At 40.4% G+C, this 26,200-nt stretch overlaps 1 protein-coding gene and 1 pseudogene across 2 annotated transcripts in view; both read right to left on the reverse strand.

Moving 5' to 3' along the window:
- The window catches only part of DPY19L4 (dpy-19 like 4), a 73,962-nt gene that overhangs the window by 38,510 nt on the left and 9,252 nt on the right, over positions 1-26,200 (reverse strand). The window contains exons 3-7 of one of the 2 annotated variants that reach the window (XM_032248827.1): positions 24,584-24,708; positions 21,092-21,182; positions 20,023-20,144; positions 19,767-19,912; positions 2,031-2,154 (exon numbers count right to left, since the gene is read on the reverse strand). In XM_032248827.1, the coding sequence (XP_032104718.1) occupies positions 2,031-2,154; positions 19,767-19,912; positions 20,023-20,144; positions 21,092-21,182; positions 24,584-24,708 (608 nt within the window). Of the gene's footprint in view, positions 1-2,030; positions 2,155-19,766; positions 19,913-20,022; positions 20,145-21,091; positions 21,183-24,583; positions 24,709-26,200 lie in introns of those variants that run through there. The other variant, XM_032248836.1, reaches the window with a different exon arrangement.
- On the reverse strand, positions 4,228-6,909 carry LOC116530666 (annotated as a pseudogene).

The raw sequence follows: 26,200 nt of genomic DNA on the forward strand, positions 1-26,200 counted from the left end.
TTTTTTTTTTTTTTTTTTTTTTTGGGACGGAGTTTCGCTCTTGTTACCCAGGCTGGAGTGCAATGGCGCGATCTCGGCTCACCGCAACCTCCGCCTCCTGGGTTCAGGCAATTCTCCTGTCTCAGCCTCCTGAGTAGCTGGGATTACAGGCACGCGCCACCATGCCCAGCTAATTTTTTGTATTTTTGGTAGAGACGGGGTTTCACCGTGTTGACCAGGATGGTCTTGATCTCTTGACCTCATGATCCACCCGCCTCGGCCTCCCAAAGTGCTGGGATTACAGGCTTGAGCCACCGCTTCCGGCCTTTTTTTTTTGAGACAAGAGTCTTGATTTGTTGCCAGGCACTAGGCTGGAGTGCAGTGGCGCAATCTTGGCTCACTGCAATCTCCGCCTCCTGGGTCAAGCAATTCTCCTGCTTCAGCCTCCTGAGTAGCTGGGACTACAGGCATGAGCCACCACACCCAGTTAATTTTTTTTGTTTTTTGAGTAGAGATGGGGTTTCACCATGTTGGCCAGGATTGGTCTCAATCTCTTGACCTTGTGATCCACCCACCTCGGCCTCCCAAAGTGCTGGGATTATAGGTGTGAGCCACTGCACCCGGCCTCTAGCCAGGAATTCTTTTTTTTTTTTTTTAAAGACGGGGTTTCCCCATGTTGTTCAGGCTGGTCTTGAACTCCTGACCTCAGGTGATCCGCCCGCCTTGGCCTCCAAAGTGCTTGGATTATAGGCATGAGCCACCACGCACAGCCTAGCCAGGAATTCTTAACCCTATCAAAGGACTGTTACAATTTAGTCAATTTCAATATAACTGGTTGCCTCTATAGTCATTTTATGCATTTTAAATCATTATTCTTTTTCTTTTTGGAGACAGGGTCTCATTCTGTCACCCAGTATAGAAGGCAGTGGCACGATCTCAGCTCACTGTAACCTCTGCCTCCCGGGTTCAAATGATCCTCCTGCCTGAGCCTCCTGAGTAGCTGGGATTGCAGGCGTGTGCCATCACACCTAGCTAATTTTTGAATTTTTATTAGAGACGAGGTGTCACCATGTTGGCCAGGCTGGTCTCAAACTCCTGACCCCAAGTGACCGGCTCACCTCAGCTTCCCACAGTGCTGGGATTACAGGCATGAGCCACTGGGCCTGGCCTAAAATCATTTTTCTGAGCCAGACCCCTCAGGCTTCTTCCAACTGCCAAAAGGGTTGTGGTAATAACAATAATAATAACAATGTAAGAATCTAAACTACCGGGGAAGTCTCCTGAATTTTTACCAACCTACCTATACCTCATCACAGAAAACACGAGAAGAAATAGAATATGCAGTGCTGCCATCCAAGTTAACACTGCTGTCATTTGTGGTCACTCTTTACATCTTCCTTAATATATCTTTAAATTATGGCGACTGAAGGCCAGCAATGTTCCAGAAGTCCAAGAAATGATAAAATAACAGTGGGACAGATTTTAAAAATAAGATATTCTTCATATAGTTGTCAAGTAGCTGCATTAAAATAATAAAACGTCTCCTTCCTCCTAATTTATTGTTAATCAGATTACAGAGTAACAGTTTTGTAAGAAAACTACTGGCTGGGCTCGGTGGCTCACGCCTGTAAAACCAGTGCTTCGGGACGCCGAGGTGGGCGGATCATGAGGTCAGGAGTTCGAGACCAGCCTAGCCAACTTGGTGAAACTCCATCTCTACTAAAAATACAAAAATTAGCCAGGTGTGGCAGGGGGCACCTGTAATCCTAGCTACTTGGGAGGCTGAGGCAGGATAATCGCTTGAACCCAGGAGGCAGATGTTGCAGTGAGCTGAGATGACGCCACTGCACTCTAGCCTGGTGACAGAGCAAGACTGTCTCAGGGGAAAAAAAAAGAAGAAAACTACCTAACTACACTTTTTATTATGTAGTAACCAGGCTTCATTGAATATAATTCAATTCTTACTATGACTAAAACTTATTTGCTATTATGTACCACATTTGCAACACAACAGAATTAGCTGCAATGGATAAAACAGATTTGTATCTTACCTCTCCATAAGTATTTAAGTTGCTTTTTAAATAGCCTGTGAGTGCAGCAACTTGGCATGCAAAATATGGTAGTGCCCAGTTTTCTCTTAAAGGAATGGAGTATTCAATTCTTGTTGTATCTACCCTAAAATAAACCACAGATGAACAGTAAAAATAAGACATCATATTTGTGTTATACTATACTTTTCAAAGTACTTTAACACAAATCTCATTGTTCTCCATAACAATCCTATGAGGTAGGCATAGCCAGACCCACCATTGTCTTTCTTTTTTTGAGACGGGCTCTTGCACAGTCCCAAGGCTGGAGTGCAATGGTGTGATCCTCTGCTCACAGCAATCTCTCCCTCCCAGGTTCAAACAATTTTCCTCATTCTCCTGCTTAGTCTCCGGAGTAGCTGGGACTACAGGCACATGCCACCATGTCTGGCTAATTTTTGTATTTTTAGTAGAGACGGGTTTCTCCATGTTGGCCAGGCTGGTATCAAACTCCTGACCTCAGGTGATCCACCTGCCTCAATCTCCCAAAGTGCTGGGATTACAGGTATGAGCCACTGCGCCCAGCCTAGATCCACCATTGTCATTACAGCATCTTTGAGCAAATTAATAGTGTCTCACCACACGCCCCCACCCCTAGCAAGAAGCTGCAGAGCTACTGTGCACGACTTGGTGAACAGATGGGCCTCTGTGAGAGTTTGAAAAAGGCATGCCTTCTCTGGGCAGACCCCATGCTAAGGTACACAGCTTGTTGCACAGAGTACCCCAAGTGTCAGCCCCACTCTCCCTTCCCTTAACCTGATGGCTACCCTTCACTAGAGCATAATCTGCACTACATAACTAGCAGCCTGGCAGATCCCAAGTTCTTATCCTCCTTTACAAAAGGAATATGATGTTCAGAAATGTAATGTAACTTAATCAAGGCTATCTAGCTAGTAGGTGGCATAACTGGGATTAAAATACTTATCTTCAGATATCTAATTCAATAATCTTTTCAGTCAGCAAGCTCCCCAGAATTAATATCACAGTTTTTTATGTGATCTATTTAGAGACTTTTGAAAATTCCCAGAATCAGAAATACAGTAATGTCAGGCTGAGCATGGTGGCTCACGCTTGTAATCCCAGCACTTTGGGAGGCCAAGGCAAGTTTATCACCTAAGCTCAGGAGTTCAAGACCAGCCTGGCCAACATGGTGAAAGCCCATCTCTACTAACAACACAAAAATTAGCCAGGTGTGGTGGGGCACCTGTGGTACCAGCTACTTGGGAGGCTGAGGCAGAAGAATCGCTTGAACTTGGGAGGCAGAGGTTGCAGTAAGCAGAGGATCGCACTACAGCACTCCAGCCTGGATGACAGAGCAAGACTCCATCTCAAAAAAAAAAAAAAAAAAAAAAGACACAGGAATATAGGAATGTCTTTGTAGGTTCCTCCTAAATTTCTCCTCAGTCAATATTCATTGAGAGTCTATTGTGTCCTGTGCACATCCTCACGCCACAAGGGGACTACCTCTCCAGCAATGACTGAATTTGGCTCTCTTACACTCAATAGCTATTTTCCACACAAAAATAAAGGTGCTATTGTTTTTTTGAAAATTTATGAAAATTGCTACTTAACTTTCCTAAGTAATAATGATGGACATGCTTGCATGTTAACTTATTTCCCTCAATGGCCAAGTAACACACTCTTGCATGCTGGTATCAGAGTTAGTAATTATATTTCCAATTACACCAATCATGAACCACTGAATTGCTTGCAAATAATCAAAATTACAAATGTTACATCCTCACAGACCAAGAAGATAAAGTTTCAACAGCAATAAATCCAACCAGGCTTGGCATGCTATCACAGCCAAAAGAAACAAACGCACACTTCAGAATGCCATGAAAACAAAGGAACGAAACATTTTTGAGAAAACAACTAAGGAAAAATTACATTTTTCCTTATGTAATAGAAGCATACATAATAAATCCTGAAAATCACTTTTACTCATCTCTTTTCCTAGTCTCAGACCTCTAAATACTAATAACTTTTTTCTATTCCCTCCCCAGTTGCTGGAGTGCAGTGACATGATCCACGGCTCACTGAAGCCTTGACCTCCCAGGCTCAGATGATCCTCCCGCCTCAGTATCCACCCAGTAACTGAGATTACAGGCACGTGCCACCACACACAGCTAATTTTTTATATTTAGTAGAGCCAGTGTTTCACCACATTTCCCAGGCTGGTCTCAAACTCCTGGTTCAAACAATTTGCTTGCCTTGGCTTCCCAAAGTGCTGGGTTACAGGTGTGAGCTACTGTGCCTAGTAGCACAATGTACTTTCTAATGCCAAGTCATCTATAGCGCTCTCTGTGATTCTTCAAAATTATATTTTGACCTATTTTCTGTTTAGCACAGCAGTTTAGTAGCTAAGTAAAACAAGACAAAAGAATTTCCTAGGAAGAAAGCGATAAACATAGGGTAAAAAATAATTATACTTTAACATTTTTGTTCCTGTTGATATGTATAACAATACTAATCACTAAAAATACAAATCACTAAAAAAATTGAGGATCTCCATTGCCCTACAATTCATTCAAGTATTTGTCCCTTATGTACATATGGTTTTTTTTCCCTTACTCCAAATTCTTATCAATTGTTTATTGATTCCAAATTGCCTCAGTGGGGAGATTGATCAGGAACTCACTGTGCTTTATAAACTCTTCTGAAATGTCTGCAGTATTTTCCAATTCTGCCTATTCTCTTTTAGTTAACCCAGCACGAGGAGCCTAAGCATCTGGTGTCACAATTTTAAGTTGCTGGTATTCCTCCCCACTGACAGCCAGAATTGGTGCTGGACAACAAACCCAGGCCTCAATCAGAAGTGAAGAGCAAGGCTGGGGAGTTGCCTTGCTGTCCTTCCATGGTCCTCCACCATTCTTGAGATCCAGAGAAAAGGGGCACTTGTGTTTGTCATTCTTGGATCTGCTAATGAGCTTTTATTCCCACACAAACATTTTAAGTGTTGTATATGTAAACAGCCCTCTACAGGAGGAAGACCGTATGGGCAAAATGAGACAAGGCAAAAATAACGCAGGCACCTAAGCTTTCCATTGAAAGGTCATGGACTAGCACATTTTGCATTTCTGGAAGGTTGCCCCAAAGGATGGTAATCAATCTATCTCTCACAACTGGTAACTGGATCAGTGGCCCAGAGGAGAAATCACAGGAAAATAAACCCAACATATTACAGTGTGTTTTTCAAAATAACAACAACAACAAAATAAAAACTTGAAAGCACCAATAGCCCTGTTGGACACTTGAGCAGAAGTACCCTACTATAATGATAGGCTTGGATTTGTACTCTGGACTCTGAGAGCTCTCCCCTCCTTTACATGGAATCGCCAAGCAAGTCCGAGTCATCCAAGGACAGAGGCAGGTACAGGTCCTGAGTCAGCTGGAGACTTGCTTCGGCACATAGGACCAGGGCTCTTGGCTGAACTCTTCTGAGGTGTTGGGGATGCCTTTGGGCCAGCTGTGGCTGATGGGTTTCCCTTCATGACGCAGCATTCATTTTCATCCAGAGAAAAGTCATCCTGAGCATAGCGAAATTTTTCAGGACCACAGGCAATAAACACATCATCATCACCAAAGAAATCATGGAGACAAGTTACCTGTTTTCCATCCAGAGTATAGAGTTTTCTGACAACCCCTGTCTCCAGTTTGATGGCTTCTGTGATATCAGTGAGGACTTGCTCAAAAGAGTGGGCTGTTTTCTTGTTCAGAAGCACATGCACAGCCTTCCGAGGCTTCACCCCACTGTGGATGATGGTAACCAGCTTGGGGAGCACAAAGTCCTTGTTCTCCCTGGCCTGAGCACTGTTGCTGCTAGCCAAGGACTGGGGGGCTTTCATATTGGCAGATGTTTTTAGGTTGACAGACCAGTTGGGATTGACATTCTTGGTGTACTTCACTGTTTTAAAGAAGTTGTCTGAGGAACAGACATAGCTTTCCCCTTCCTCCAGTTCATCCATGCTTCCGATCTTCCTGGATCCATCAATGGTGTAAATGTAACGCACTACCTGAGGCAGGTTGATGTTGTCAGACAGAGACCGTGTCAGGTCAGCCAGCAAGGCGTCGAAGCTGCGAAACGGTCAGAGGACACAGCATACACAATCCCCTTGAAGTAGCGGTCCCCATTGAGGTAAAAACGTACCTTCTTGGCTTTCTTCTCATTACTCAGTGCCTGCAAGGTTCTGCTTTGGTAGAAACTACAGTGGGCGCTCTGAGTGGGGCTAGGCAACCCAATCATCTGGGAGCCTCGCATGTTCCTGGATGTCTTTTCTCTTTCGTCAAAGTGTCCAAAATCAAGTTCCATATTTTAGTGGAACCTCAGAGACCGGTTTTCTGCTGGTTGGGTGGAGATGCTGAGAGGATATTTTACAGAATCAAAACTCTTCAATGGATTTATATTCTGCTTTTTAAACTTAAATGTATTTTGCATGTTCTCCTTTCTTCATACTTATAGTTTTTTTGCAAAATATTTTTTTACAAAAGCAGTGTTTGTTAAAGAAATATTAGAAAATATATATAAACAAAAAGAAGAAAAAACTTACAACACCTATAATCTCATCCATTCAGAGGCCAACATTGTTAAATCTTCTGCCATAGCTTAGCCAGTACAGTATGATAAGGAAAAGAAACACAAGGAATCAAATTGAAAAGGAAAGTAAAACTTGTTTTTTTGCAGAAGATATGTGTACACAGAAAACCCAAAAGAATCTTAAAAAAAAACTAATAAATGAATTTAGCGAGGCTGTGGGCTACAAGGTTTCTTTTAAGACAGAGTCTTGCTCTGTTGCCCAGGCTGGAGTACAGTGGCATGATCTCGGCTCATTGCAATTTCCAACACCCTGGTTCAAGTGATTCTCCTGCCTCAGCAGCCTCTGGAGTAGCTGGGACCATAGGCATGTGCAACCATGCCCAGCTAATTTTTTGTATTTTTAGCAGAGATGAGGTTTCACCATGTTAGCCAGGATAGTCTCGATTTCCTGATCTGATGATCTGCCTGCCTTGGCCTCCCAAAGTGCTGGGATTAGAGACATGAGCTACCACACCTTGCCTGTTTTTGCTCTTCTGAGACAGAGCTGCACTCTTATTGCCCAGGCTGGAGTGCAACTGCACAATCTCGGCTCACTGCAACCTTTGCCTCCTGGTTCAAGTGGTTCTCCTGCCTTGGCCTCCTGAGTAGCTGACATTACAGGCATGCACCACCACACCCAGCTAATTTTGTATTTTTAGTAGAGACAGGGTTTCACCATGTTGGTCAGGCTAGTCTTGAATTCCTGACCTCAGATGATCTACCCACCTTGGCCTCCCAAAGTGCTGGGATTACAAGCATGAGCCACTGCACCTGGCCAACTGTGGGATACAGGGTTAATATACACCAATCAATTGTTTTTCTATAAACTATCAATAAATATTAAAATTACCATTTATAACAACATCAAAAAGATGAAATTTCTATGAATAAATATTTTAAAAGATGAGTAAGATCTCTACACTAAAAACGACAAACTTGGGCTGGGTGCAATGGCTTACACCTATAATCCTAACACTTTGGAAGGCCTAGGTGGGCAAATTGCTTGAGTCCAGGAGTTCAGATCAGCTGGTCAACATGGCAAAACCCTGTCACTACCAAAAATATGAAAATTAGCCGGGCATGGTGGTTCCCATGGTCCAGCTACATAGGAGGGTGAGTGGGAGGATGGCTTGAACCCAGGTCGAGGCTGCAGTGAGCCAAGGTTATCCATTGCAGTCCCACTCCAGCCTGGGTGACAGAGAGAGACCTTCGTCTCAAAAGAAAAAAAGAAAAAGAAAAAAAAAGCTACCAAAATGCTGAGAGAAAGAAATCCTAAATACATGAAGTGATATGTCAGATACATCATGTGTTATATACCACAGAATGGAAGGCTCAATATTGTTAACATGTCCATTCTCCCCAGTTTAATTTATTTCATGACGTCTTTATCAAAATTTGAGCAAGCTTTTAAAAAGGAAATTTAAAAGCTGATTCTAAAATTTATATGGAGGAACTAAGGCTCTACAATAGCCAAAATAATGTGGACAAAGAAGAACACATTTAGAGGCTTAAACAATCTAATTTTGACTTACAAAAAAACAATAGTTATCAATAAAGTATGGTATTGGAGTTAGAATATACAAATTAATAGGACAAAAAGACCAGTCTAGAAATAAACCCACACATATATATAGCTAGCTTATTTTTACTCAAAGTGCTAAGTCAAAACACTAGTAAAAAGAAAGTCTTGCCAGGCACAGTGGCTCACGCCTGTAATCCCAGCACTTTGGGAGGCCAAGGAGGGTTGATTATGAGGTCAAGAGATTGAGACCATCCTGGCCAACATGGTGAAACCCTGTCTCTACTAAGAAAAATAGAAAAATTGGCTGGGCATGGTGGTGCGCACCTGTAGTCCCAGCTACATGGGAGGCTGAGGCAGGAGAATCAATTGAACCTGGGGTGTGGAAGTTGCAGTGAGCTGAGATCATGCCACTGCACTCCAGCCTGGGCAACAAGAGCTAAACTCTGTCTCAAAAAAAAAAAAAGGAAAAGTTTTTTTAAAATAATGCTGTAACAACTGGACATGTACATGAAAAAGAAAAGAATCTCAACCATTATCTCACATCATACATAAAAATTAAAACAGATCATATACCTAAATCTAAAAGCCAAAACCATAAAGTTTATTGATGAAAACATAGGAAAACATTACAATATTTTTCCAGTAAAGAAAGTCTTCTTGAGGCTGGGGATGAGGGCTGACTCGTACCTGTAATCCTAGCATTTTGGGAGGCTGAGGTGGAAGGATCGCTTGAGCCCAAGAGTTTGAGACCAGCCTAGGCAACATAGTGAGAACATACCTCCACAAAAAATAGAAAAATTAGCCAGGCATGGTGGCACATGCCTGTAGTCCCAGCTACTTGGAAGGCTGGGTGACAGGATCCCTTGAGAATGGGAGGTAAAGACTACAGTGAGCCATGACCACACTACTGTACTCTAGCCTTTCTAAAAAAAAAAAAAAAAAAAAAACCCAGAAAAGAAAAAAAGATTTCTTGGACAGGATACTAGAAGTACCAACCTTAAAAGAAACAAGCAAGCCACAGCCTACAAAAAAACAATATTTTTTAGCAAGCCACAGCCTACAAAAAAATATTCACAGTACACATATCAGACAAAAGACTATTATCTAGAATAATAAAGAACTCTGACAAATAAACAAAAGATAAATCTAAGCTTTAGGGCAAAATACTTAGACATTTCACAAAATACATGAATGACCAATAAACACATGAAAAGGTACTCAATATCAGTAATCAAAATACAATAATATAGACCACATGGAACTCTCACACAGTTCTGATAGAAAAGTGAAATGGTACAACCACTTTAAAAAACAGTTTGGCAGTATACTTATTCACGTATACATTCAAAGAAGATAGGTTTGCATACACACACACACACACACACACACACACATGCAAAAACAGGATCACATGTGAGAATCAAATGAAACAAAAGCTGCAAGGAAGTTAGCAGTGCCTAGAACCTAGTAAACATTCAGTATTATAATTAATCTTAGCTCTTTTCTAATTCTCTAACAAACTGTTTTTTACTTACCAATATATTATGAACATCTATCCAAGACATACATGTCAATAAACATACTTCGAGAACATTTAATGATCATGACACACCATCATGTAAATTATAATCTAACTAATTTCCTATTGATACACACTTATGTTGTTGCCAACTTTGTCTATTACAAATAATTTTTAAAATATGAATCAGACCAGGCACAGTGGCGCATGCCTGTAATCCCAGCACTTTTCGAGGCCAAGGCACGTGGATCACTTGAGGCCAGGAGTTCAAGACAATCTGGCCAACATGATGAAACCTCATCTCAGCTAAAAATACAAAAATTAGCTGGCTGTGGTGGTGCATGCCTGCAGGCACGAGAATCACTTGAACCCAGGAGGTGGAGGTTGCAGTGAGCTGAGACTGCACCACTGAATTATAGCCTGGGTGAGAGCAAGACTCTGTCAAAAACAAACAGACAGGGAACAATATTTTTATATAGTAATTATTGATTTCATTGTTTAAGCTCATTAATTCATCTGAAATTTATCTTAATATGTGTGCAATGAGGATTCCCAACTTCCCTTGGGAGTTGGGAATCCCTGTTCTAAAGATCACCTATTTTGGTTTTTTTAAATTTAATTTTATTTATTTATTTTTTCTAAGATGGGGTTTCACCATGATGGCCTTTTACTTTCCAGATTTGGTTGTCCCAATACCATTTAATGAACATGCCTTCTAAAGCAGCAGCCCCCAACCTTTTTGGCACCAGGGACTGGTTTTGTGGAAGACAAGCCATGGATGAGGGGTGATATGCTTTGGCTGTGTTCCTCCCCAAATACCATCTTGAATGTAGCTCCCACAATTCCCAAGTGTTGTGGGAGGGAGCCGGTAGGAGGTAATTGCATAATGGGAGCAGGTCTTTCCTGTGCTATTCTTGTGATAGTGAATAAGTCTTACAAGATCTGATGGTTTTATAAAGAGGAGTTTCTCTGCATGAACTCTCCTCTTTTGTCTGCCACCATATGAGCAAATCAAATGAGACCCACTTTTTTCACCTCTTCCAAGACTGTAAGGCCTCCCAGCCACATGGAACTAAGTCCATTAAACCTCTTTCTTTTGTAAATTTCCCAGTCTTGGGCATTTCTTTATCAGCAGTGTGAAAACAGACTAATACTAATACAGAAGTGTTGGGGAAGATGGTTTGGGGATGAAACTGTTCCACCTCAGATCATCAGGCGTTAGATTCTCATAAGGAGCACACAACCGAGATCCCTCATATGCACAGTTCACAATAGGGTTTGTGCTCCTATGAGAATCTAAGCCTCCACTGATCTGACAAAAGGCAGAGCTCAGGCAGTAATGCAAGCAATGGGGAGTGGCAGTAAATACAGATAAAGCTTCAGTCATTGCCATCTTCACCACTGCTGCCAACACCTACCTCCTGCTGTGAGGCCAGGTTCCTAACAGGCTACTGATAGGTACTGGTCTGTGGCCTGGGAGTTGGGAATCCCTGTTCTAAAGATCACCTATTTTGGTTTTTTTATTTTATTTTATTTATTTCTAAGATGGGGTTTCACCATGATGTCCAGGCTGGTCTTGAACTCTTGATCTCAGGTGATCCACCCACCTCGGCCTCCCAAAGTGCTGGGATTACAGGCGTGAGCCACCGCACCCGGCCAAGATCACCTATTTTCATATAACATTATCCCTAAAATTTTTTTGAAAGTTAACTTTCTAAAAGACCAATAAGAAATTCATATATCATATGGTAGGTGGTGGGGCAGAAGGACCCCAATAACCACTCCATTAGCCCAGGACCAGGAAGCTGAACTTGGTAGTTCCTTCCCAAAGGTTTACCTACCACCCCTATCCAACCCATATATTAGTGCAGTCAAATTTTTTCAATTCTGCACCAGAAACACAAGGTAGGTGTCTAGAATACAGATGGAAGAATCCTCCATTGTCTGTCACACAAACTGAGTAGGAGCTCTGCCAGCCATTCCCTATACCCACAAGTGACATCCTGGACAAGCCTCTCCTTTACTGCCTCCCTCAATACCTTTGCTGCTCACTCTCTTCCCCTCACTATGCTTGGTTGGAGTGAGAACCAGAAGGCTAACAGTGGGAGGTGACCAAATCAAATGAGACCCACTTTTTTCCTGCAGTGGCTGAGTCTAGCAGACTGTAGCACAAACTAACAGTTCCAAAGTGTAATTAGATCAATTTTGGAGTCAACAGACCTGCTGATACATTCACAGAGATCTGCAACTTTTCTTTTAATTTCGTGTTTTCATTTTAATGATGTTTAGAAACATCATTTTATAAACATTATGCATCACATAGATGACCCCCATGGAACTCACTACTGCCGAAGGACTTCAGGGCTCAATTTTGTGTGGTACCACTTTAATTGGTTTGGCATAATCAGAAAAAGAAACATTGTCTATTTCTTTCTTTCTCTCTTTTTCTTTTTTAAGACAGTCTTGCTCTGTTGCCCAGGCTGGAGTGCACTGGTGTGATCTTGGCTCACTGCAACCTCCTTCTCCCAGGTGCAAGCAATTCTCCTGCTTCAGCCTCCCAAGTAGCTGGGATTACAGGCACCCGCCACCACACCTGGCTACATAGTCTTAATAATAAATGATACATTGCCAAATAAAAACAAAACAGTTACCCAGGTACAATGGCTCATGCCTGTAATCCCAACACTTTGGGAGGCTAACGCAGGCAGATGGCTTGAGCCCAGGAGTTCAAGACCCCACCTTTACTAAAAGACAAAACAAAAATTAACAGGATGTGGTGATGTACACTTGTGGTCCCAGCTACTAGGGATGCTGAGGTAGGAGGATCACCTGAGGCTACGGAGGTTGAGGCTGCAGTGAGCTATGATCACACCATTGCACTTCAGCCTGGGTGATGGAGTAAGACCCTGTCTCAAAAAAAACCAAAACAACAACAACAAAAAACAGTTTTCTGATAACTATTGTAAAAAATATATATATATATATTGTTTGTAGTAGACTAAACAGAGCCAAAATAATGAGAACTGAGTCATTCACAGCACCCAGCTGTACAGGTGTGTTACAGTTGCAAGAACCTGCTGACTTTGTCTCTAAAAAAGAAAGAAATAATAACCTGTTGCTGCACTGGTATCACATTTACACTGAGGGTTAGCAATTTGGTTTCAGTAAAATATCACTCTCACATAAATTAGCATTTTCAAGTAATATTTTACTGGTAAATTAGTTTTAATTTTACAGCATATTTAAGTATAAGGAGGTTTACCTGGATTTATGTTTTATATTTAAGTAGCCTTATAATTTAAATTATTTAAGTCAACACCTGAATCCATGAGAATGAATTAAGTTTTAAATACACATAACTGAAGTTTAAGAAACATGGAGTTAGATGACATATGTCAAATAGTCTGGCGTGTCAGTATGTAATACGCGAAAGCGGAAAACCACCTATACAGTGCCAATATAATGGCTGCACATTCCTTTGTACTGACGTATTACAACTAATCTGATCATTCTCCTCTCATTTTTTAAATATTATTATAAATAACTATATTACTATTACAAATCATTACTATATAGTTTTTAAAGCTGTTACAAACAGGCTGGGCGCCGTGATTCACACCTGTAATCCCAGCACTTTAGGAGGCTGAGGCGGGCAGATCACCTGAGATCAGGAGTTTGAGACCAGCCTGGTCAACATGGTGAAACCCTGTCTCTACTAAAATACAAAAATTAGCTGGGGGTGGTGGTGGGCATCTGTAATCCCAGCTACTCAGGAGGCTGAGGCAGAAGAATCATTTGAACCCAGGAGGCAGAGGTTGCAGTGAGCCAAGATCACACTCCTGTATTCCAGCCTGGGGGACAAAGCCATACTCCGTATTAAAAAAAAAAAAAAAAAAAAAGAAATTATTACAAACAGTGCTACAATACATAAGTCCAAGTAACAAACTCTTTCTTTTTGAATTACTTCCTTGGAATAAAATGACATTCCTGAAAAAAACTGCTCCCTAAAATTGAAAAACTTATACCTTCACCAGCAGCCTGAGTATACCAATATCATCACAACAGAGTCAGCATCATGTGTTCCATTATTTTCTGCTAATTATATCTCTGGCACATGTACATTTCCTTGCATCTTATTCCTTTACTGTTACCATTGTACAACTGTACAATGTTACAATATATGGTTGCTTTTTTGCCAAAGATTAAATTTTATACAGACTTCTAATCAAATATATTTTCAGTGCTCCTCAAATATGAAGATGTTTCCCCTGAAAGTGAAACCCAGGGGCAGGCGCAGTGGCTCACAACTGTAATCCCAGCACTTTGGGAGGCCAAGACAGGTGGATCACGAGGTCAGGAGATCGAGACCATCCTGGCTAACACAGTAAAACCCTGTCTCTAATAAAAATACAAAAAATTAATTGGGCGTGGTGGCATGTGCCTGTAGTCCCAGCTACTCAGGAGGCTGAGGCAGGAGAATCACCTGAATCCAGGAGTCAGAGGTTGCAGTGAGCCGAGATTGTGCCACTGCACTCCAGCCTGGGCGTCAGAGCGAGACTCCATCTCAAAAAAAAAAAAAAAAAAGAAAGAAAAAGAAAAAAAGAAAGAAAGTGAAACCGAGGTATGTATTTGTAGATGAGAAGATCAGCGGGGAACAAACAATTTCCACATTGTTTGTATGTGGAGCCTGGACTCTATTAGTCCATTTTGGTGGCAAGTCTTCAAAGGGAGTCATTCACCTCTGATTTCCCCCCCACTACTATCTGTACAATGCCGTTTCCTGAAATGTCTTTGAATTTTCTAGTATACTTACACCTTTTAGTTTGAGCAAACATATAATCCTGCTTTCCCCTTCCAGTGTTAACGAAATACAAAATATCATTAAGAACACTAATAATCATAATATAACAGAATGACTTTAATACCTTTTTATACTTTTCTAAGAAGTCAGATGTAAATATAAGCTATAAAGCTGATGAACAAAGAGATAGCATATTCTTTCATGGCATTAAAATGTATTTTGTATATAAGATACATACCAATAAAATATAAACAAAAAGCAAAAAAACATATTTTTAAAAACTTAGCTATTAAGAACATTTCAATTGCCAAAAAACACATTTGAGCAGAATATGCCAGGTCAATTTTTCTATTTAACTTCTACTCCAGCAATACAGCATACATCAGTGACACTAAATAAGGCACTCAGACTTCTGCTTATTTCATTTCTTACAATTCTCACTAAGATCTTTAAAGAGAGTCTCATTCTTTTGTTTTTTTTTTTTTCAGTCATCTAGTTTAAGTGGTATAAGAGAATCTTATTCTTTAAGACCATTATGTTTACATGAGAAAGTATCTTTTCCTCTTTGAATATGAAGACAGATATAGGGATTAAATAAAATTAATAGCAAAGTTCATTGAATGTGGTAGCCAGTCTCCAAGACAGTCCCTGTCTCCTGGTATTAGTACCCTGTGTTGTCACCTCCCACACTGTACCAGGGGTCTGAGTGACTGAGAAGATATGGCAGAGTGATGTATTATCATTTCTAACACTGGGTTATAGCAGATATCTGGCTTCCATTGTGGCGCACTCTCTCACACTCTCTTGGATCATTAACTGTAAGGGAGACCAGCTGCCAAGTTGTACACTGCGCTATGGAGAGGCCTATATGTAAGAAATTAAGGCCTCCCTGGCCAAAAGCCAGTAAGGTATGGAGGCCTCTGGTAAACAGCCACGTGAGTGAGCTTGGAAGCAGATGATTCAGTCCAGCAAGGCCTTCAGATGACACAGTACAAGTCAATATCATAACTGAAACTTTATGACAGACCCTGGGCTAGAACCACTGATCTAAACCTCTTGGGATTTGAGACCCTCAGAAATATGTGAAATGTTTGTCACCACTATTGTTGCTTGAGGTGGCATCTCACTCTCACCCAGGCTGGAGTACGGTGGCGTGAGCTTAGCTCACTGCAACCTCTGCCTCCCAGGTTCAAGTGATTCTCCTGCCTCAGCCTCCCGAGTAGCTGGAACTACAGGTGCCTGCCACCACGCCAGGCTAACTTTTGTATTTTTAGCAGAGATTGGGTTTCACCATGTTGGCCAGACTAGCCTTGAACTCCTGACCTTGTGATCCACCCACTTCAGCCTCCCAAAGTGCTGGGTTACAGGCATGAGCCACCACCTCGCCTAGCTGACATTTGTTGTTTTAAGCTGCTATATTTCAGGTGATTTGTTATGCAGCAATAACTAACACATCACAGAATCAAAAAAGCAATCCTTTTATTTTTATTTATTTATTTTGAGACAGACTCTCGCTCTATCACCCCGGCTGGAGTGCAGTGGCATGATCTCAGCTCACTGCAGCCTCCACCTCTCAAGTTCAAGCAATTCTCCTGCCTCAGCCTCCCGAGTAGCTGGGACTACAAGCGCCCACCACCACATCTGGCTAATTTTTAGTGGAGACGGGGTTTCACCATGTTGGCCAGGCTGGTCTTGAACTCCTGACCTCAAGTGATCCACCCACCTCAACCTCCCAAAGTGCTCAGATTACAGGCATGAAAGCAATCCTTTTAGAAAGTCTATATTTTAGACAATATAATAATCATTTGCATTAAATATCATTTCATTCATTCATTTATTTTTGAGACAGGGTCTCTCTGTGTCATCCAGGCTGGAGTGTAGTGGTACAGTCAACAGCTCACTGAAGTCTCAGGCTTAACTGATCCTCCTGCCCAACTTCCCCAGTATCTGGGATTGCAGGCACATACCGCCAAGCCTGGCTTTTTTTTTTTTTTTTTTTTTTTTAGTAGAGATGATGAGGTCTCACTATGTTGCCCAGACTGGTCTCAAACTCCAGGCCTCATGTGATCTTCCCACCTGGGCCTCCCAAAGTGTGAGAATCATAGGTGTGAACCACTGCACCTGGCCCCATTTCACTGTAAAATATAAGACTTTTGGTGGGGCATGGTGGCTCATGCCTGTAATCTCTGCACTTTGGGAGGCCAAGGCGGGCAGATCACCTGAGATCAGGAGTTTGAGACCAGCCTGGCCAACACAGTGAAACCCTGACTCTACCAAAAAATATAAAAGTTAGCCAGGCATGGTGGCATGTGCCTGTAGTTCCAGCTACTGGGGAGGCTGAGGCAGGAGAACTGATTGAACCTATGAGGCAGAGGTTGCAGTAAGCCAAGATCACACCACTGCACTCCAGCCTGGACAACAGAGTAAGACCCTCCCTCAATAATAAAAGTAAAAATATAAATAAATAAAATATAAGACTTTCTAAACCTAGTCTATGAGTACTATTATAACTTTGTCTTTCTAAAAATAAATCCTAATAGAATTCTAGAAAAGTAAACAGCAACTCAAAATATTCTCTAACAGGCACTTTCTGACATAACAAAAAATCATCTTGTCCTCCTAGTTGCCAGATTGGATTTTCTAATTCCATTCTAGACCAAAAGGAACCAAAGCTCCAATGAGAAATGGCTATTTACAAATCTTCTGCGGTGAACGTGCAAACCTACTCACCTTATTGACCCAGAAAACAAGAAAGTTTTCAAAAATTAACAAAGTTGTGTCAAAAGAACTCAGGAGCCAGCCTGAAAGGTACTTCTATTAACCAAAGTTGTGACAATTTGAGCAACAAAAGAACATTGATCATAATGGACTGAATCAATGAAATCAATTAAAATGAATCAATAAAAATCCGTAAGTACAGAAAGATACTAAAAAAGAGAACACACAAAAAAAAGGTTTTTGTCACTATCTGAGAAAGCTATTAAATTAAACTCTTATTTACAAATAGGTAAACTGAAATTAAGCATTTGTCCTCACTTTCTAATAGTGACTAAATTTGAAGGTAACTAAAAAGCCCTGGTTAATGAGGAAAAATTCTGCTTTTGAAGAATGAAGAATGTAGCTAATGAAAATAGAAAAATTTCATTTTATAAACCCTAATAAAATTACTACTTTGCCGGGCGCGGTGGCTCAAGCCTGTAATCCCAGCACTTTGGGAGGCCGAGGCGGGTGGATCACGAGGTCAAGAGATTGAGACCATCCTGGTCAACATGGTGAAACCCCGTCTCTACTAAAAATACAAAAAATTAGCTGGGCATGGTGGCGCATGCCTGTAATCCCAGCTACTCAGGAGGCTGAGGCAGAAGAATTGCCTGAACCCGGGAGGCGGAGGTTGCGGTGAGCCGAGATCGCGCCATTGCACTCCAGCCTGGGTAACATGAGTGAAACTCCGTCTCAAAAAAAAAAAAAAAAAATTACTACTTTAAGGCAAAGGTTATAAGCTGGTGTTACAACTGTTAGGTAAATGCTTAATAGTAAAAAAGACATTCATTTGGTGCTAAAAAACACCACAAAGATTATTCTCCAGTTATTAGAGAAAAACATAACTATTCATTGGAGAGATCAGACTGCCATTCTCCCAAATCAGTAGTCAATCTCAGCTTCACTAGGGGCTAAGTAATTAAATATAACTTCTATGGTCACAGAACATGAAAAATATATAATCTATCATATATTTCAACCAGAATTGCTTATCTTGAACCCATCAAGCCTTTACATATAAATTCCAGATTACAGAAACACAGGAGATAAAGGTAAACGCTAAATGGCACTACAGGATGTAACAAGACTTAGTCTCTCCAATAAGCCATTACCACAGAAATGGGGACTATGCTAAATTTACAGAGTATTAAGGAACCTAGCAACCAGATGCACTATGTAGTCCTGGATTAAATCCTGGTTTGGATAGATCCACTATATAGAGTATTTTGGGCCAGGCGCGGTGGCTCATGCCTGTAATCCCAACACTTTGGGAGGCCGAGGCAGTCGGATGATGAGGTCAGGAGATCAAGACCATCCTGGCTAACACGGTGAAATCCCATCTTTACTAAAAATACAAAATATTAGCCAGGCCTGGTGGCACATGCCTGTAGTCCCAGCTACTTCGGAGGCTAAGACAGTAGAATTGTTTGAACCTAGGAGGTAGAGGTCACAGTGAGCCGAGATTGCACCACTGTACTCCAGCCTGGGCGACAGAGCAAGATTCCTTCTCAAAAAAAAATATATATATATATATTTTGGGGTCAACCAGGAAAACCAAAAACTGTAATAAGGTCTGGGTATTAGATAAGATAAAAAGGTACTGAAATGGAAAGGCAGTGATGAATACAGAAAGCAGCATAAAAAAGCAATATTGTAAATATATCTGATTTTGGTAAAAAATACATATACAAATACATAGATGCATACGCACACACATTCACCCAGAAGACGACCCAAAATTCAGATTCTAAGGATTAAGATGAATAAATAAAAAGATCCAAAAAAAATATGCTAGCATATTATGTCTCAACTTTTACATGTAGTGGCATAAAACAACACAAATTTATTATCTGACAAAGGCCAGCAGATTATGGCTGGATGCTCTGCTCAGTATCCTTAAGCTAAAATCAAGGCATCGGCCAGGGCTACAGTTTCCATCAGGGGCTTGTAGTCCTCTTACAATCTCATTGACTATTAGCAGAATCCATTTTCTCCTTGCTTCATGTCTGCAATGGTGCAGAAAATCCTTCTCATACTTCATATTTCTCTGACCGCTCCTTCTACACAGGCTGGAGAAAGCACTTCGCTTTTAAGGGCTCTCGTCGTTAGACTAGGCCCACAGGGTAATCTTTCCAATCTGTCGAATGTGCTAGGTAACATATCATAATCATGGGAATGACATTGCATCATATTCATAGGTTCTGGGGATTAGAGTGGGGAATCTTGGGGAGGGGAGGCATTTTCAGAATTCTGACTACTACAGCCACAAAAAGTTTTTAAAAATCAATTAAAACAGCTTTCTTTTTTTTTTTTTTTTTTGAGACAGAGTTTCGCTCTTGTTACCCAGGCTGGAGTGCAATGGCGCGATCTCGGCTCACCGCAACCTCCGCCTCCCGGGTTCAAGCAATTCTCCTGCCTCAGCCTCCTGAGTAGCTGGGATTACAAGCACGCGCCACCATGCCCAGCTAATTTTTTGTATTTTTAGTAGAGACGGGGTTTCACCATTAAAACAGCTTTCTTACCTGTTAATAATGAACCATGCAACAGTAAGCATTCCTGCAAGCCATGTTCCACTCATAAGCCAACTTGTAACAAATAAAGCAGTAACATATATTCCTTGCAATCCAAAAACAATGCCAATATAGAAATATACTGGCTCAATAATCTCCTATGTGAAAAAAACAGAAAAAGAACAAGATAGTAAGATGGCATCAAATCATCTGAGGATTCATGAATACATGAAAAAATAAATATTAGGGTCAAAAGAAAAATACATACATTGCTACCAGTGGCTTGATATAAAACGCTAGCAATAAGTTCCGGATATAGAGACATTTGCTGCACTGCATTTATAGTCTTCAGAGATACAGTTTTGTTATTGTGTGTCAATTCATAAACACCTAAAGACAGAAAGATTTTTCTCCAATTATTTACTCTGCTTTACAGTAAACAAACATATCATTCATTACTCATTAAATATTTAATATTGTTATCAAGAAAGATTCCAAACAGGATACTCCATGCTGCATTTTCCCAATTTTTAAAAATTTAGCACAAAAAAGAGAAATATCTATATTCTGAGACAAATCCCCACATTGAAATCTCTCAGTATACTAAAACAGAGGTTACTAGAGGCTGGGAAGAGTAGAGGGGAGGGGAGGATAGGGAGAGTTTGGTTAATGGATACAAAATTACAGATAGACAGGAAGAATAACTTCTAGTGTTCTGTAGTACTATAGAATGAATATGGTTAACAACAATTTAGTGTATCTTTTCAAAAAGCTGAGAGTTGATTTTGGATGCTCATAACACAAAGAAGTGATATATGTCCAATGTGATGGATATGCTAACTACCATGATTTAATCATTACACATTGTGTACAATATCAAAACATCACTTCCCATAAATATGTACAATTATTACATGTCAAGTAAAAATGAAAGGAGGAAGAAAGGTTCTAATGGATAAGAACAATGTTTTATTTAAGAAAAATACTGTTATTAAGGCTGGGCACTGTGGCTCACGCCTATAATCCTGCACTTTAGGAGGCCAAGGCGGGTGGATCATGAGGTCAAGAGTTTGAGACCAGCCTGGCCAACACTGTAAAACCCCGTCTCTACTAAGAATACAAAAATTAGCCGGGCATGGTAGTATGTGCCTGTAATCCCAGCTTCTCGGGAAGCTGAGGCAGAAGAATTGCTTGAACCCAGGAGGCGGAGGTTGCAGTGAGCCGAGATCACGCCACTGCACTCCAGCCTGGGCAACAGAGCAGGACTCCGTCTCGGAAAAAAAAACAAGAAAAAAAGAAAAATATTGTTACTAAAAATATAACTGTGATTATCATACCTCTTTCAAATGAAGGTGCCTTTAACATATCTTTATAATAGGAGTAATAAATGGCACTGTCACCCTGAAACGTGATTTCCCGTTCAAGCTCCTAAAAGAAAATGAAATCATTATTTAAAATTTAATTTTTTTGTTTTTTAAGAGATGGAGTTCCTCTCTGTTACCTAGGCTGGAGTGCAGAGGCACAATCATGACTCACTGGAACCTCAAATGATCCTCCCACCTCAGCCTACCCAATAGCTAGGACCATAGGTACATAACGGGCATATTTTTGTTTTTGTTTTAATGAAGGGAGTCTCAACGTTGCCCAGGCTGGATTATTTAAAGTTTTAAATTTTGGCCTCTGGCCCAGTGTGGTGGCTCACACCTGTAATTCCAGCACTTTGGGAGGCCAAGGCAGGCAAAACACTTGAGGTCAGGAGTTCGAGACCAGCCTGGTCAACATGGTGAAACCCTGTCTCTACTAAAAATATCAAAATTAGCCAGGCACAATGGTGCACGCCTATAATCCCAGCTACTCGAGAGGCTGGAGAATCGCTTGAACCTAGGAGCGAGAGGTTGCAGTGAGCCCAGATCGCACCACTGCACTCTAGCCTGGGCCACAGAGTGAGACTCTGTCTCAATAAATAATAATAAAATAAATTTCAGCCTCAATCTTCTGTTTCCCTTCTCACCTTCCACATTAACATGTTAATAATATTTATCCTTTTATTCAAAGACATGTTTGAATTTTCCTTAATTACTAGTGGCCCCATTAATGAGGAACTTAATTTTTTTTAGTAGTCTTGCAATAATTTTAATGAAACACTTGGGCTTAAAATGAATTGTAAATCACAAGCCATCAAATATAAAGAAAATCTAGAAGGAAAACCTGAAGACATGCCCTAAGAATAGCAAGAATAGTGAAACGGGCAATAACAAATGACAGCTGAAGTGTTAGAAATCCATAAAAAGACAAGTTTAAGGAGAATGTCATATTTTCTATTACTGTTCCACATCTCTATGTATCCAGAACAGCAAGTCTTTAGTACACTGCAAGAGCGGCAGATACTTAATCAGTGCTCTTCAAATGAACTTCCAGAGGTACAGCAAGTCTTAAAATTCCTACAATCAGGCTAATTAGAACTAAGAATATAATAGTAAAAATAACATTAGGAGGCCTTGTGCTTTTTAGACTGAATCAAAATTTTATGAATCTATAATCTTTTAAAATCAAATGAATTATTTTTATGCATAATATGTATCAAGTAATACAAAAACAAAATATATTATCAGTTAGAGCAATTTTCACAAAGTTTGATCAATAGAACTTCCTAAAATGTTAATGGATGTTACCAAAAAAGAATTCTTCGGTTAAATAAGTTTTGAGAGCCGGGCGCGGTGGCTCAAGCCTGTAATCCCAGCACTTTGGGAGGCCGAGGCAGGTGGATCACGAGGTCAAGAGATCGAGACCATCCTGGTCAACATGGTGAAACCCCGCCTCTACTAAAAAAAAAATATATATAAAACATTAGCTGGGCATGGTGGCGCATGCCTGTAATTCCAGCTACGCAGGAGGTTGAGGCAGGTGAATTGCCTGAACCCAGGAGGCGGAGGTTGCGGTGAGCCGAGATTGCGCCATTGCACTCCAACCTGGGTAACAAGAGTGAAACTCCGTCTCAAAAAAAAAAAAAAGTTTTGAGAAAGACTAGATGAAGCAAAGTTAAATTATAAGACTTTTCAGAGTTTCGATATATCTTATATATTGTGAATCTCCAAGACGAAGTCTTTCCAGATTTATTTTTCCCACCTTGAGCTTGCTATGGTCTGAATATATGTGTCCCCTAACAAGATATTTGGAAGTGGGATATCTGGGAGGTGATTAAGGTCATGAGGGCAGTTCCCTTGTGAACGGGATTAATGTCCTTATAAAAGAGGCCCCACAGAGATCACTTGCTCCTTCTGCCATGTGAGGATACAACAAGATGATCTCCGCTATAAACCAGGAAGTGAGCCCTCACCAGACACCAAATTTGCCCATGCCTTGATCTTGGACTTATCACCCTCCAGAACTGTGAGAAATAAATTTCTGTTGTTTATAAACCACTCAGCTTATGGTACTTTGTTACAGCAGTCTGAATGAACTAAGAGCTTACTGACCTAAATAAATTACTTAAAATTTTTTTTTTATACAAAAAATAGCTGGGCATGGTGGCACACGCCTGTAGTCCCAGCTACTCGGGAGGCTGAGGCAGGAGAATTGCCTGAACCCAGGAGGCGGAGGTTGCGGTGAGCCGAGATCGCGCCATTGCACTCCAGCCTGGGTAACAAGAGCGAAATTCCGTCTCAAAAAAAAAAAAAAAAAAAAAATTTTTTTTTATGAATGCAAACATTTGTTTTTAACATTTCAAAGATGTAAACTCTCAATCAGCGCTTCTCAAATCTACCAGGTATATGAAATATCTGGAGACCATATTAAAATGTAGATTCTGATTTTAAAGTGGGGTCTAAGAGTCTATGATTCTGAAAAGGCTCCCAGGTTCTGCCAATGCTCCTGGCCCATACACAAAGCTTTGTAAAACAAAGTTCTTGATGAAGGCCTTCTAATTTTCAAAGCTTTGATTATTCTCAGTTCTGCCTACAACATAATCACCTGAAAGTATGTATCCACATACTGATCATAGCCTGTCCCTCTGCCCCTACCTAAGAATCTAAGAGGGAGCTTATCTTTGAAAGCTCCTTAGATGATTCTATAATACATCCATTGTTGAGACCTGCAGTTAGTCAATCTGTATAACATTTTCAGGGAAATATGTTACAGTAATAGCTAAATCAAGACAGACATAGTAATTACTCAGTTAAATGTCTTGATGGTGTTAATTAAACCAATGAGTTTAAAACAGTCAGCTTTACTAAAAAGAACAAGAAAAAACTCAGTGTGGGCTCAAAAATTTAAAAACCCTACAAAGCCAAGAGGACTTTGCAAACAAACTTATTCAAAAGTCAAATAATGAAATTATGAATACAACTATAGTGACTGAAGAATCTGGAAATATAAATGATTTAAAACCAAACACTACACACAGTAATATGAGGCAACATTTTAATTAATGCTATGATGCCTGTTAATCACTTTTAACCCCCTCAAAACCATTCGAATCATGTGACCTAAAAATTAAAAGATTTTAATACTGAGACTTCCACAGATTGTTTCTGAAATGTGAACTATCTACCAAAACTATGAAAAGGCTGACTAAACTCTATAAAATTTTACTGTCATCAAAAGTCCCTGATAAATTAATTGCACAAAGGGGAGCATCCTCATAGTTTTATTCTATGAAATATACTATTAAGTATTTTAAGGTTGATACTGTAACTATAATCTCAAAAGAGCTTCTGGAGCATTTTGTTTCTAATAGCCATAAATAAGACAGCACTTGTCATACTTCTCATACACATATTCTGGTTCCCTGGGAAAATAACTTTCATATGCTCAAAATTCATTCTTCTTACCTGCCTGTTGGAAAACCAGAATTTCCGTTCATGGTATGCTGATAAGTAGAGAGCATACATCATACCACTAGTAACTGCTGCAAGACAGCCAATGAAAATCTTTGCAAAGCGTTGAAATAATACATCTGAAAAAACATATTAAAAGTAATCAAAAGGTAGTATGGACCCTTGATATGATGTGATTAAAAATGGCATTCTACCTCTATGGTCTTTGTCCCCAAAACCCACAACTCGAGTCTAATTGTGAGAAAAGCGTCAGATAAATTCCAATAGAGGGATATCCTACAAATATATCTTTCAAACTGTGAAGGATATCAAAAACAACAGCTTGGGAAAGTATCAAAGCCAAGAGGAGCTTAACAGAGATAACAACTAAGCGTCATGTAGTGTCTTGGATGGGATCCTAGGACAGAAAAAAGACATTAGGCGCCAGGCACAGTGACACTTTGGGAGGCCAAGGCAGGTGGATCACTTGAGGTAAGGGGTTCGAGACCAGCCTGGCCAACATGGTGAAACTAAAATACAAAAATGAGCTGGGTGTGGTGGCACACACCTGTAATCCCAGCTACTAGGGAGACTGAGGCACAAGAATCACTTGAACCTGGGAGGTAGAGGTTGCAGTAAGCCGAGATCATGCCACTGCACTCCAGCCTGGGGACAGAGTAAGATTCCATCTCAAAAAAAAAAAAAAAAGACATTAGGTGAAAACTAAGGAAACCTGAATATCTGACTAACATAAGATCTTAATAACATGTCAATATAGCTTCATTAATTGTTTAACAAATTGTACCACACTAATGTAAAATGTTAATAATAAGGGAAACACCATGTGTGGGAGAGTGTAATACAGGAACTCTGAATATCTGCTCAATTCTTCTGCAAATCTAAAATTATTTTAAAAATTAAAGTCTATATTCTGCAGGAGGAAGAAGTTCTAAGATCTGTGTCACAACATAAATATACTTAACACAGTACACTTAAAAATGGTTAGGATGGGACTAAGTGTGGTGGCTCTCACCTATAACCCCAGCACTTCCGGAGGCCAGCAGATTGCTTGAGCTCATGAGTTCAAAACCAGACTGGGTAACACGGTAAAATCATGTCTCATCAAATAATACAAAAAATTAGCCAGTGTGGTGGTAGGTGCCTGTAATCCCAGCTACTTGAGAGGCTGAAGGTGGAGAATTGCTTTAGCTCAGGGGGCAGAGGCTGTAGTGAGCCAAGATCGCACCACTGCACTCCAGCCTGGGCAACACAGCCAGACCTTGTCTTAAAAAAAAAAAAATGTTAGGGAGGGAGTGCTGGTAAAGAAATAAAAATTTAAAAAAATTAAAATGTTAAGATGGTGCAAAAATTAGTCTATTAATATTAAAACATAATCAAAAGGAATGTATATCCCAATATCTAAAAAAAAGTACAGGTTCATTCAGAACTTTTTTTTTCTTTCATGATTTTTTTCTTTATTGAAGATTAACTTACTATAAACCTAAAGCTATTTAAAATGTACAACTTGGCCGGGCGCGGTGGCTCAAGCCTGTAATCCCAGCACTTTGGGAGGCCGAGGCGGGTGGATCACGAGGTCAAGAGATCGAGACCATCCTGGTCAACACGGTGAAA

This window comes from Sapajus apella, unplaced genomic scaffold, assembly GCF_009761245.1.
Source record: "Sapajus apella isolate SASKATOON/1434 unplaced genomic scaffold, GSC_monkey_1.0 scaffold3, whole genome shotgun sequence".
Classification (NCBI taxonomy): Eukaryota; Metazoa; Chordata; class Mammalia; order Primates; family Cebidae; genus Sapajus; species Sapajus apella.